General features: G+C 35.3%; 1 protein-coding gene across 4 annotated transcripts in view; it reads right to left on the minus strand.

Moving 5' to 3' along the window:
• GRID2 (glutamate ionotropic receptor delta type subunit 2) overlaps positions 1–12,438 on the minus strand; it is a 1,531,999-nt gene that overhangs the window by 398,545 nt on the left and 1,121,016 nt on the right. For all 4 annotated transcript variants that reach the window (XM_050790431.1, XM_050790433.1, XM_050790430.1 and 1 more), the window contains exon 9: positions 11,942–12,043. In XM_050790431.1, the coding sequence (XP_050646388.1) occupies positions 11,942–12,043 (102 nt within the window). The remainder of the gene's footprint in view (positions 1–11,941; positions 12,044–12,438) is intronic.

Below are 12,438 nucleotides of genomic sequence, written 5' to 3' on the forward strand. Positions count from 1 at the left end.
CTAGAGACAAGCAGTGGATCTGTCTCTAGAAGTAAATTAGATAACACATGTCTGAAATATTTACTCATTTTTTAGTCTAAGAATTCAGGTTCCAGCTTCCAAGAGGAGAAAAGCAGGGTCATGCATGGCTACCGCATATGCAATAGTGATACTCACACACGTCTATGTGACAGCTATCATTTCAAGAATTGGTGTGATGCAAAAGAATAAGAAATTGTCAAGCCATTGTCATGCATCAATTCTTATGATGATTTTATTCAGTCAGCACTGAAGTGAACACATATGCTAGGGTTGCTCTAAATTACATCGTTTGCCTAGGCCATTTTCCTTTAAGTGTCTGTTTATAAAAATCATATTTTCCCACATTCACATGAGTACAATCAGAAGAGACAAAACAAAATATGTATACAACACAGAGCTATGTCTACTGATTATACTGTTTCAATAATAAAAATGAGTACTCTTTTACCTAAACTTTACACTGGATCAGAGTTGTAACAATGTTATTTTTAACTTGATGAATATTATTTATATCATACAATGTTACCTTCATAGTCACAGAGAAATTTCTTACTGAATTGTCTTTAAAGGAACTCTTAAAAAAGAAAATACATTACACATAGGCTGCTGGAATTTTCTGTATTTCAATTTCACATACTTCAGATAATATTTGAATTTACTTTTAGGATACTTTAAATTCTTGATAGAATATCATACCTACATACTTTTGCATATACTCTTTCTAATGCTGGACATCCCTTCCCTCTTATCTGTGCTTTGATAATCCCTGCTCATCTTTCAAGATGAATTTAAGTATCATCCTTTAAGCCTTGCTCACTGCCTTACCCATAACTTAGATACTTCTTTCACGCTCTCCCTTAACAGTCTGTGCATAAGAAGAATGGACACATATCACACTTTTTATTTGCCAAGTTCTGTTAGAAGGTCTTTGTTCTTTCCAGGTACTAGTTATTTGAATTTTTATATTTGTGAGCTTTATGAGGTAGGTAATTTATATTTTCTCCATTGTACAGATGAAGAAACAGAATCATAGAGTTTAAATACTTGGCCTGCATTCACAGGTAGGAGAGGTGGGGATTTAAACATAGGCAGTCTAGGGAACCAGACTCTTTCTTTCTTAAAGAGTAGCTCTATTCAGATGTAATTCATATAATATACAATTCAGCCATCCAAAGTGCACAATCCAATAGCTTTAGTATATTCACAAATATGTGCAATCATCATTGCAGTCAGTTTTATAACTTTGTTATCAGCTCCCACTCAAAAATGCTGCTCTTGTTAGCTGTCATATCCCAATCTCCAAACCTTTCCCAGACCTAGGCAATCACTCATTAGTTAGTTTCTGCCCCCATAAGTTCTTATAGACTTGTCTATTCTGAACATTTCATATAAATGAATTCATATCATACATGATCCTCTGTGACTGACTTCTTTCCCTTAGCATGCATTCAAGGTTCATCCATGTTGTACACTGTTATCAATGTATAATTTCATTCTATTGCCAAATAGTATTCCATTTTATGGTATACTACATTTTACATATCCATGCACCAGTTGATTCTGTTTTGGGCTGCAATCAACCATGTTGCTATGAACATTTGAGTACAAGTTTCCATATGGACATATCTTTTCATTTCTCTTGTGATTATATATACAGTGGAATTGGTACATCATGTAGTGACTCTATTTTTAACCATTTGAGGAACTGCCGGACTGTTTTCTGAAGCAGTTGTACCATTTTACATTCCTACCAGCAATGTATCAGTATTCTGATCTTTCCACATCCTTGTCAACACTTGTTATTATCTGTCGTTTTCAATATAGCCATCCTGGTGGGCTTGCAGTCATAGCTCATTGTGGTTTTGATTTGCATCTCCTTGATGGAAAACTATGCTGAGCATCTCTTCATTTGCTTACTGACTGTTTATATAAATATATCTTCATTGCAGAACTGTTCAGATCTTTGCTCATTTTAATTTTGCTTATATTTCTTCTTCATATTGAGTTATAATATGTTTGTATATGCTAAATATCATTTATGAGATATATGATTTGCAATTTTTCCAGAGAATGTAAACTTTTTTGTTAGTGTTGTTTTTTGTTTATTTCTTTTTTCATTTTTGACATTCTGCTTATTTTGCTGGGGAGTGGGTCCACAGAACTCCTCATTTGCCACCCCAGAAGTGAAACTGCTCCAGGAACTGTGTTCTTAACCACAATGCTATCCTGTGTACTTCCATTGTGGGATTATTGCATGGCACTTATCATATTTTATTGTGACTCTAAGTTTATTTTAGATATCATCCCCTGGAAATTTCCTCAGCCAGAGTTGTCATTCTTGCCTGGAGCCCTGAAACAAACTTTATCATTTATTAACTCCTCCAAAGGAGCCCTCTTAAGACATTGCTGTGGGAGCCACCAGAGCTTGCTGTCAGCTCCCTTTCCAGCTCCTTGCTGTGAGGGCTTGCACAGTGGAGTCTCTTGTCAAGTTTACTTACCCAACCCCTAACCTTGCCTCCAGGTTCAAGAGGCTCAAATGCTGAGATCTCAGAAAAGCTTGAACTTTGAGGGAGCGATGAAAATTCTGAAAGTCTCTAAGTAGCAACCGCTTAGACAATATCCTTAGCAAAAATATTAAGGACAATGACATTCCAGAACTATCACTGGAGGCATTTGTTTAGTTATATATTAAAATATAGAATGTATTTAAAGCTAGCCTGGGATCAAACACAATTTGTATGAGACAATATAATTAATATATAAACTTTTAAATATTTTTGAAAATCATAATTCAGGGTGCTTTTGTTTTTGGTGCTAGGGGTTTTTGTGTGTTTTTCCTCTAGGAAGTCCCAGTTTCACTGGCAGAAGAGTTCCTCTGGTCCTCGTTAGCAGGTTTTCAAATTGAAGTAACAGTGACCGGGCCTAAAACTCATTATTCTGCAGTTTATATTTGTTTGTCTGCCTTAGAATCCTCCAGACAATATCCCACAAAAATCTGAAGCTTGATGACAATGAATAATTAGACTTTTATGATCACCTGTGCTTTTTTTTCTTTACTGAGTTTACCCATCATAGTTTAACTGCAGAGATAATGTATGTAGAAGCACTGTTCATTTTGCTACCTGCCTTCACATAGTTTCATCCAGTTAATATAGTAGTAACCCTTTGTGATTGGTTTTATTATTCCTCTTTTACAGATAGAAAAATTGAAGTTCAGAATAGCTTCTTGGTTTCCATTAATTCAAAGATCAATTAAGCAGAAAAACTGGTACAATACTAAAAGTCATACCTTTTGACCGCAAGTTCGGTGCTTTTTGCAGTGTATGCCAAAGCTTCTTAGTATAGGTGTGTTAAATAGAGGAGACTTGGTGAAATAAAGGCAACAAAATTGTTTGAAGTACTTTGAATGAAAAATGAATTACATATTATTTATTCTTTTGTTAAAGGTATATTAAGAGGAAATTAAGTACATTGCTTCACTTCACACTGATGTATATAAATAACTAAATCTAATCTTCATAGTTTTGTGGGGTTTTTTTGTATTTGTACAAATGAAGACTCTGGTGCCTATATATCAGTCACAATGTCCCTCAAAAAAAAAAAAAAAAAAAAAAAAAAAAAAAAAAAAAAAAAGCAATCCCAAAAGGTGAGACTAATATGGATATTTTTTAGGAGAAAGAAATTACTCAAAATGATAACTCAGTAGGCAGCTGTCTGCTGAAGCCAGGCAAACAATCCTTCCTTAGGTGAGTTGCTTAGAAAAACCTACTATTCTCTCAATACATATTTTGGAGATTGCTTTGTGGTAATGGTTTAAGATAAGCTTTCTCTGTGTGTTTCCTATCTCTGTGTATATACTTCTATGATTGAGGCAACAGTTTTAATTTAGACAGTAATTTTTCTCATTGCTATTACTGTCCTATGTTTTCTAATTGGTATATTTCCTGCTGTCTTATCTTTTGGAGTTATTCTTTAAAATAGTTATTCTCTTTGTGTGGCTTTTTGCCCAGTGATTTTGAATTTCCAGGAATATCCATTAACTTAATTTGTAAAAATACCATACATTATTAAATCTAAAATGTTTCCTATTGTAAGATGTGCAACTATTTTACACATCACTAATAAAGACAAACATGATGCTAATTATAATTGCAAATAGAAGTTGAAGGATGCATCCTAATTTTAGAGATATTAAATTATGAAAAACTATGTTTTTTTAATTTATAAAATACAGAAAAATCACTATCACAGTCTTTACCATAGACTTCCAGTCATATATTTATGCATGAATTCAATTTATATATTGAATTATTTTAACGGTAATTCTAGGCAAATGAATGCTATATTGTGTATTTAATGGAGAAAAACTGCACTGCAGTTTTTCAAGACTATTTTGAGAGCTTTAGAAGATATCTTGCAAGAATCAAACTCCCTGGATGGGTGCGGTGGTTCGTACCTGTAATCCCGACACTTTGGGAGGATTACTTGAGACCAGGAGTTCAAGACCAGCTTGGGCAACATAGCGAGCCCCTGTCTGTGCAAAAAATAAATTAGCCAGGCATGGTGGCATGCACCTGTAGTCTCAGCTACTCAGGAGGCTGAGGTGGGAGGATTTATTGAGCCCAGGAGTTTGAAGCTTCAGTGAGCCATGATCATGCCACTGTACACCAGCTTGGGTGATGGAGTGAGACCCTGTCTCAATAAAAACAAACAACAAACATCTCTCTAAAGTCAGGATCTTTGACTGCTTATGTGAATTCATGAGTGAATGTATGTTTTTTTTTTTTTAATTTATTTATTATTATTATACTTTAAGTTGTAGGGTACATGTGCATAACGTGCAGGTTTGTTACCTATGTATACTTGTGCCATGTTGGTGTGCTGCACCCATCAACTCATCATTTACATCAGGTATAACTCCCAGTGCAATTCCTCCCCCCCTCCCCCCTCCCCATAATAGGCCCTGGTGTGTGATGATTCCCCTTCCTGAGTCCAAATGATCTCATTGTTCAGTTCCCACCTATGAGTGAGAACATGCGGTGTTTGGTTTTCTGTTCTTGTGATAGTTTGTTAAGAATGATGGTTTCCAGCTGCATCCATGTCCCTACAAAGGACACAAACTCATCCTTTTTGATGGCAGCATAGTATTCCATGGTGTATATGTGCCACATTTTCTTAATCCAATCTGTCACTGATGGACATTTGGGTTGATTCCAAGTCTTTGCTATTGTGAATAGTGCCGCAATAAACATACATGTGCATGTGTCTTTATAGCAGCATAATTTATAATCCTTTGGGTATATACCCAGTAATGGGATGGCTGGGTCATATGGTACATCTAGTTCTAGATCCTTGAGGAATTGCCATACTGTTTTCCATAATGGTTGAACTAGTTTACAATCCCACCAACAGTGTAAAAGCGTTCCTATTTCTCCACATCCTCTCCAGCACCTGTTGTTTCCTGACTTTTTAATGATCGCCATTCTAACTGGTGTGAGATGGTATCTCATTGTGGTTTTGATTTGCATTTCTCTGATGGCCAGTGATGATGAGCATTTTTTCATGTGTCTGTTGGCTGTATGAATGTCTTCTTTTGAGAAATGTCTGTTCATATCCTTTGCCCACTTTTTGATGGGGTTGTTTGTTTTTTTCTTGTAAATTTGTTTGAGTTCTTTGTAGGTTCTGGATATTAGCCCTTTGTCAGATGAGTAGATTGCAAAAATTTTCTCCCATTCTGTAGGTTGCCTGTTCACTCTGATGGTAGTTTCTTTTGCTGTGCAGAAGCTCTTTAGTTTAATGAGATCCCATTTGTCAATTTTGGCTTTTGCTGCCGTTGCTTTTGGTGTTTTAGACATGAAGTCTTTGCCCATGCCTATGTCCTGAATGGTACTACCTAGGTTTTCCTCTAGGATTTTTTATGGTATTAGGTCTAACATTTAAGTCTCTAATCCATCTTGAATTAATTTTCGTATAAGGAGTAAGGAAAGGATCCAGTTTCAGCTTTCTACTTATGGCTAGCCAATTTTCCCAGCACCATTTATTAAATAGGGAATCCTTTCCCCATTTCTTGTTTTTGTCAGGTTTGTCAAAGATCAGATGGCTGTAGATGTGTGGTATTATTTCTGAGGACTCTGTTCTGTTCCATTGGTCTATATCTCTGTTTTGGTACCAGTACCATGCTGTTTTGGTTATGCCCTCTCTCACCACTCCTATTCCACATAGTGTTGGAAGTTCTGGCTAGGGCAATTAGGCAAGAGAAAGAAATCAATGGTATTCAGTTAGGAAAAGAAGAAGTCAAATTGTCCCTGTTTGCAGATGACATGATTGTATATTTAGAAAACCCCATTGTCTCAGCCCAAAATCTCCTTAAGCTGATAAGCAACTTCAGCAAAGTCTCAGGATACAAAATTAATGTGCAAAAATCACAAGCATTCATATACACCAGTAACAGACAAACAGAGAGCCAAATCAGGAATGAACTTCCATTCACAATTGCTTCAAAGAGAATCAAATACCTAGGAATCCAACTTACAAGGGATGTAAAGGACCTCTTCAAGGAGAACTACAAACCACTGCTCAGTGAAATCAAAGAGGACACAAACAAATGGAAGAACATACCATGCTCATGGATAGGAAGAATCAATATCGTGAAAATGGCCATACTGCCCAAGGTAATTTATAGATTCAATGCCATCCCCATCAAGCTACCAATGAGTTTCTTCACAGAACTGGAAAAAACTGCTTTAAAGTTCATATGGAACCAAAAAAGAGCCCGCATCTCCAAGAAAATCCTAAGTCAAAAGAACAAAGCTGGAGGCATCACGCTACCTGACTTCAAACTATACTACGAGTGAATGTATGTTCATTAGGGATGTCACATGTCTGTTTTAAGGCCGATCAAAGCAGGTAAATAAGAATTACTAATCAGTGAGCTACTCCCAAATGCCAATTTATGGTTCTCAGATATCTTATACTTGTTGCAGCATAGCTCCTCATGCCTTGCTTTTCATTTATAACTAATTCCTTTCCATTTTATTATCATAAATATTATGATTATATTTATAACTCAGTGATGTTTCCAATAGTGTTTTTGTGAATTACCATGAAAACAATTGAATGACTTAATTGGTCATTTATCGGTCTCTACATTGTACAACTCAAGAAGTTAAAAGGGGGAAAATCTTCATAATTGCTTTGTAGTAATACACTTGGACCACTTGGTAAGAAGTAAAGATCAGTGGACATATTATGGAAACAAAGAGATTAGCAGAGACACCAAGCAGTAGAGCCTGCTTTTATTCTCACTCTTTTTTTTCCTCCATTTCTAAGACATATTTCGGTGGCTTTGGTGATAGTTGAATAGAAAGAAATCTATATATGAAGCAATTTAGGAAAATTCTCCTAAGTTATCAATCCAACATATGTAATCCTCACATCTCAATAATTATACCAAATTTCATTTATACCTAAAATGAGTCCGTTCTGATTCAGAAGGCAGAATATCAGAGTCGCTGAGGACATGGCTTGTGGAACCAGCATCTCTGAACTTGAAATTTATGTCTGGATTCTGCTAGCTTATGGAGATGAAAATTTAGTTAACTCTTATGTACCCTATTTTCACCCTTATAATGTAATTAGTACCTCTCATATTAAGTTTTATAAGAATTAAATAAGTTAATATATATAACTTTCTTATAATAGGTCCTACCAAATGGTAGATGGTGCTGGTTTTTCCCTGTTTTTCTTCTGGATTCACTGGGGGCTTCACTGCCTTGCTCTGTGTCCTGAAAGACTAACTTTCATTTTCTTCCTTACTTAGGCTCCCATGACCTCTGACTTCTGGTTGGATTTGCAGTTGGAGACCATGAAAAGAGATAGACAAGAGGAGTGAGATCAGGGTATCCCTTCTTCCCAGTTTCTCATAGCCTGATTTTGGTATTGGCAGTGATTCTCTTTCCTTTTCTGCACTGTAGCTCACTGCTACTGCGAATGGGGATCTCTCTACCTGGCTCTATCTCTTGCTTTGTCTGATAATACTGCTTCCTCCCCATGCCTTATCAGTCTTCATGCAAGCCAAGGCTTTCTGTGCATCTAGGTCCTGGTGATTCAGCACTCCTTGTTGATTCCTTTAACACTATTTACAACTTCATCAATAATACCTCTATTTCATTAATACCTTCAATGAACCATTTGAGAGCACCACTTATTTGCCCATGGGATCACAATCAGTAGAGTGCCAAATTGTGTAGTTTAAAATAAATATGAGGTTATTTCCTTCAAGTCAATAAAGCAGCAACAGTCATAAGAATGGGAATTTCAAAACTTTGGTAAGGAAAATCAATTTTATTAACCTGGTGTAACTGATAATATAAAATTTCTTAAGAAAAGAGGGAGTGGGTAGAGCTGAGACTAGATTTCAGTTTCAATAGAAGAAAGGAGGAAATACCTTCTTCCAGGGTCTGTACACAGTGGTCCTTACCCTCTTCTCTTCTGGAAAGTGTTGGACGTAAATACTTGGAATATAAGAGGGTGGAAGGTTGTGTTTAGGTGACAATATCTAGTTGAGTATAGATCAAATCCTAGTTTCAGTGTTTAGTGAGGTAAAGCATGAAGACTTGGGAGTTGCTGGGTGGGGTGAGGGGAGAGTGGTTCTCAGTGTTGAGTAGAAGCTTATAAGGCTGTATAACTAAGAGCTAGACCTGAAAAGGCACTTGTAGAAAATAAATAAGAAGGCAATGACTGGTTTCCATTCTCACAGTAGTTACAGAATGACACAGGAAGTATGCAAAATTCTTAAATACAATGATTGTATATTGTAGTAATGTAGTAAGTGTAACAACCTGTTACTCAACTGGCACCCAACTGATAAGTCCATCATAGAAGACTTGAAAAAAAAAACCACACTGCTTCCATATCTCCAGTCACAAAACCATATTCAATATGTGTGCAGGGCTAAGTTTGCAGGAAATAGAGATTAAGAGTCATGAAGGTGAACCTGGGGCATGCAAGCATTAACATTGTGTGAGGTGCTACTACCTCATGAACAAAAGAGTAATTGTTTTATTCAGCCTGGAAATGAATTTAACATAATTATGCCTACAAGCCTTTCCAATAAAGCTCAGACTTAAGCATTTTCAACTCTCAAGTCAAACAAAATTCTATAGACACTTCAATTCTCACATTTATCACAGTAGGACTGAAGACAGTATAATGTATCATTAAGAGGGAAGGGGTTAAGGTCTAGAATCTGACTTCCTGAATTCAAATCCTAACTCTGCTACTTCCTATCTGTAAAACCACAAGGCTCAGGGAATACTTACCAGAGCAGTTACCACACATAGAACCACTCCATGTGTGTTATTCTTCAATTTCTTGTTGGTTCATATATTTATGAACATTTTACAGATAATAAGTAGCAGAGTTAGGATTCAAATTCAGGAAGTCTGATTCTAGACCTTAACCCCTTCCCTCTTAATGATACATTATACATATTTCAACTTCTGGATGTCTCCGTTTCCTCTTGAGGTCAGAATATTACCTATTTCCTTCTTGAGGTCAGAATATTACCTATTTCTTGGGAATACTGTGAGGACAACATAAGACAATACATGCAAAAGACATAGTAGAGTAGCTTGCACATAGTTAATACATTTAGCACTCCATATCCACAGGTTCTGTATCCGCAGACTCAACTCCATAGATTCAACAAACCGAGGCTCAAAAATATTAGGAAAAAAAAAATAAAAATAACAAAAATAAAAATAATATACAATTTAGTAGAGCCACTACTTACATAGCAGTTACACTGTATTGGGTATTAAGAATAATCTAAAATGCTTTAAAGCATATGAGAGGAGGTATGTAGGTTATATGCAAATACTATATCATTTTATATCAGAACTTGAGCATTTACAGATTTTGGTATGGGGGCTTCCTGGAACCAATGCCTTACAGACACCAAGGGTCAAACATATTTAGTAAATCTGAACTGTTTTTCTCTATGTGCATCAAGATTCTATGAATACTTTGAGGACAAGGTCTATATATTATTTATCTTATATCCATTACAGAGTCTATCATATAGTAAGTACGAAATAAATATTTGCTTAAAACTGATTGAGGTTAATTGGACTTAAAGATTTGTTTTCTTTTCTCAAAGAAAAACAAAGCACATATACTGTATTTCATTGTAATCATCAACGGAGTTTTCATGTTAATCACTGGAGGAAAGACTATTAATAGTTTGCTGTACTTTAAATGTCTGTCTTTTTTAAATATTAGTGCATCAATGTAAATACATATCTACACCCTTAGGTACATACAGAAGCAAATTCACATTTAACTTGTGAAATAATTATTTACCAAAAGCAATTAAGCCCTTTTAAAATAATAACTAGGAATAATTTATGGGCCACAAAAAAGAAGAATAGGTTACTCACTTGAATGTCCTTTCATAGAAAATATTCACAAATCCACTTTTTTGACAATAAAATTACATTGTATATATTTAATTTGTAATAAACAATGTATAAAGGGTAGCAATTGGTGTTATAAACTTTGATGAACATTCAATTAGCATCAACATATCAAAAAGTCCTCCTTTCCTATTTACTAGTTCTTCAGTTTACTTAGCCCATAGGAAAATCTTTTTCAAAATTAACAATAAGTAGACTTTTCTGAAGAAAAATAAAGTAGTAACTATGGACTATTATGTTTTGACCACAGGCTATAAACTAGCACATGGTGAAACACATTGGAATAGCAAAGGAGAATGTATGCCTTCGTGGTTTATGGCTATTTAGACAGAGCCCATTTGAATATTTTACTGTTTAAGAATATTTCTATTAACATCTTATTGTATGTATCTATTAGGAGAGAAAACAGTAATGTATACAATTATGATAACAGTTACCATTTATTGATTTTTAAAAAAGTAAATGAAATTGTAACAGGTCTTTCCCAGGTATAGGTAGACTCTCCTTATCCATGTTTTCTCTTTCACCAGTTTCAGTTGTCCCCCAATCAGCCATGGCCCAAAAAATATTAAATGAAAACTTCCAGAAATAAACAATTAGTAAGTTTTGAATTTGCCATTGTTCTAAGTAGCATGATGAAATCTCACACCATCCCACTGACATGCCCTAGATGTGAATCATCCCTTTGTCCAGCATATACACACTCTAGACCCTAGAAGCCCTGCACAATGTGATTATGTTGGAAGAAAACATAAAACTATCCACAGTTTCAGCCATTCACTGGGGGTCTTGGAATGTATCCCCGATAGATAAGGGGAGACTACTGTAATCCTATTCAACATTCACAGAATCACTAGATGATAAACTCTATCAAGACAGAATTTATCTGTCTATTTTATTTATCAGTGTCCTCAGTAATCAGCACTGAGTCTAGAATACAGTTGACAATAGATGCTGATTAAACAACAGCTTCCCTTTGAAGTAGGTTCTCAGGAGAAAAAGATTCTTAGTTTGTTAATATTTCACTATTACAGAAAGTACATTTTACAAAATCTACCATTGTTTGGCATGGTCAGGGTTATGTTCATTTATAGTTTCAACGTTCACTATATGTTCTCTATTTATGTTCACTATAGTTTCAATGAAAGAAGGCCTGAGACATACCTTTACTTTATCATGTGTAGAAAAATGTAGAAGGATCGAAATTAAGCCTAAAATGTCTAAGAAAATTCCTAACACATGCACTGTAATTAAAAGTCTGCAAAATTGTGATCCTGATTCATGTAAATTGAAGGCTGTAAAATACGACCATTAAAAAATCTTAGAATGTGTATTTAGAATTGGTAAAAGCTCTTTTAAGATTATGTCATCAGTTAATAAAAGAAAGAAATGTAGGATAAAGTAACCTCCAAAAGTCAAAACCACAAGGCTCAGATAATACTCACCAGAACAGTTACCACACGTAGAACCACACCACGCATGTTATTCTCCAATTTCTTGTCAGTCAGTGACCCATTCAGACCTGTGACAGGATTCCAGCACCCAAGCTGAAAGATAAGACAGCTTTGGTCATTTTTCTGTCTGAAGAACAGTCCCATCACCTCTGTACAGCCCTTATGGAGAACTATGTGATAGCTCTTGGAATAATTGGTATAGAAAGAGTACTGCACAGGTTTTCTTTTTAAATAGGAAATGAAGTTATTAGAAATGCCATTTCTTGCATTAAATGTCATCATATGGCACATGACAGTACCCAACGTGCTTTAAGAGGCTCATTGAGGACATTTTACTTAATGAGGAGTTATATATACACCAATCACTAAGTCCCAGTAATGCACTAATTGGAAAAATAATAGCACATATAACTCTAACATAATGTCTATTTTAATGTACCAATTACTGTAAGTTAGATTCTCTAATAGTTTCAATGGTTTTAATTTGA

This window comes from Macaca thibetana, chromosome 5, assembly GCF_024542745.1.
Source record: "Macaca thibetana thibetana isolate TM-01 chromosome 5, ASM2454274v1, whole genome shotgun sequence".
Classification (NCBI taxonomy): domain Eukaryota; kingdom Metazoa; phylum Chordata; class Mammalia; order Primates; family Cercopithecidae; genus Macaca; species Macaca thibetana.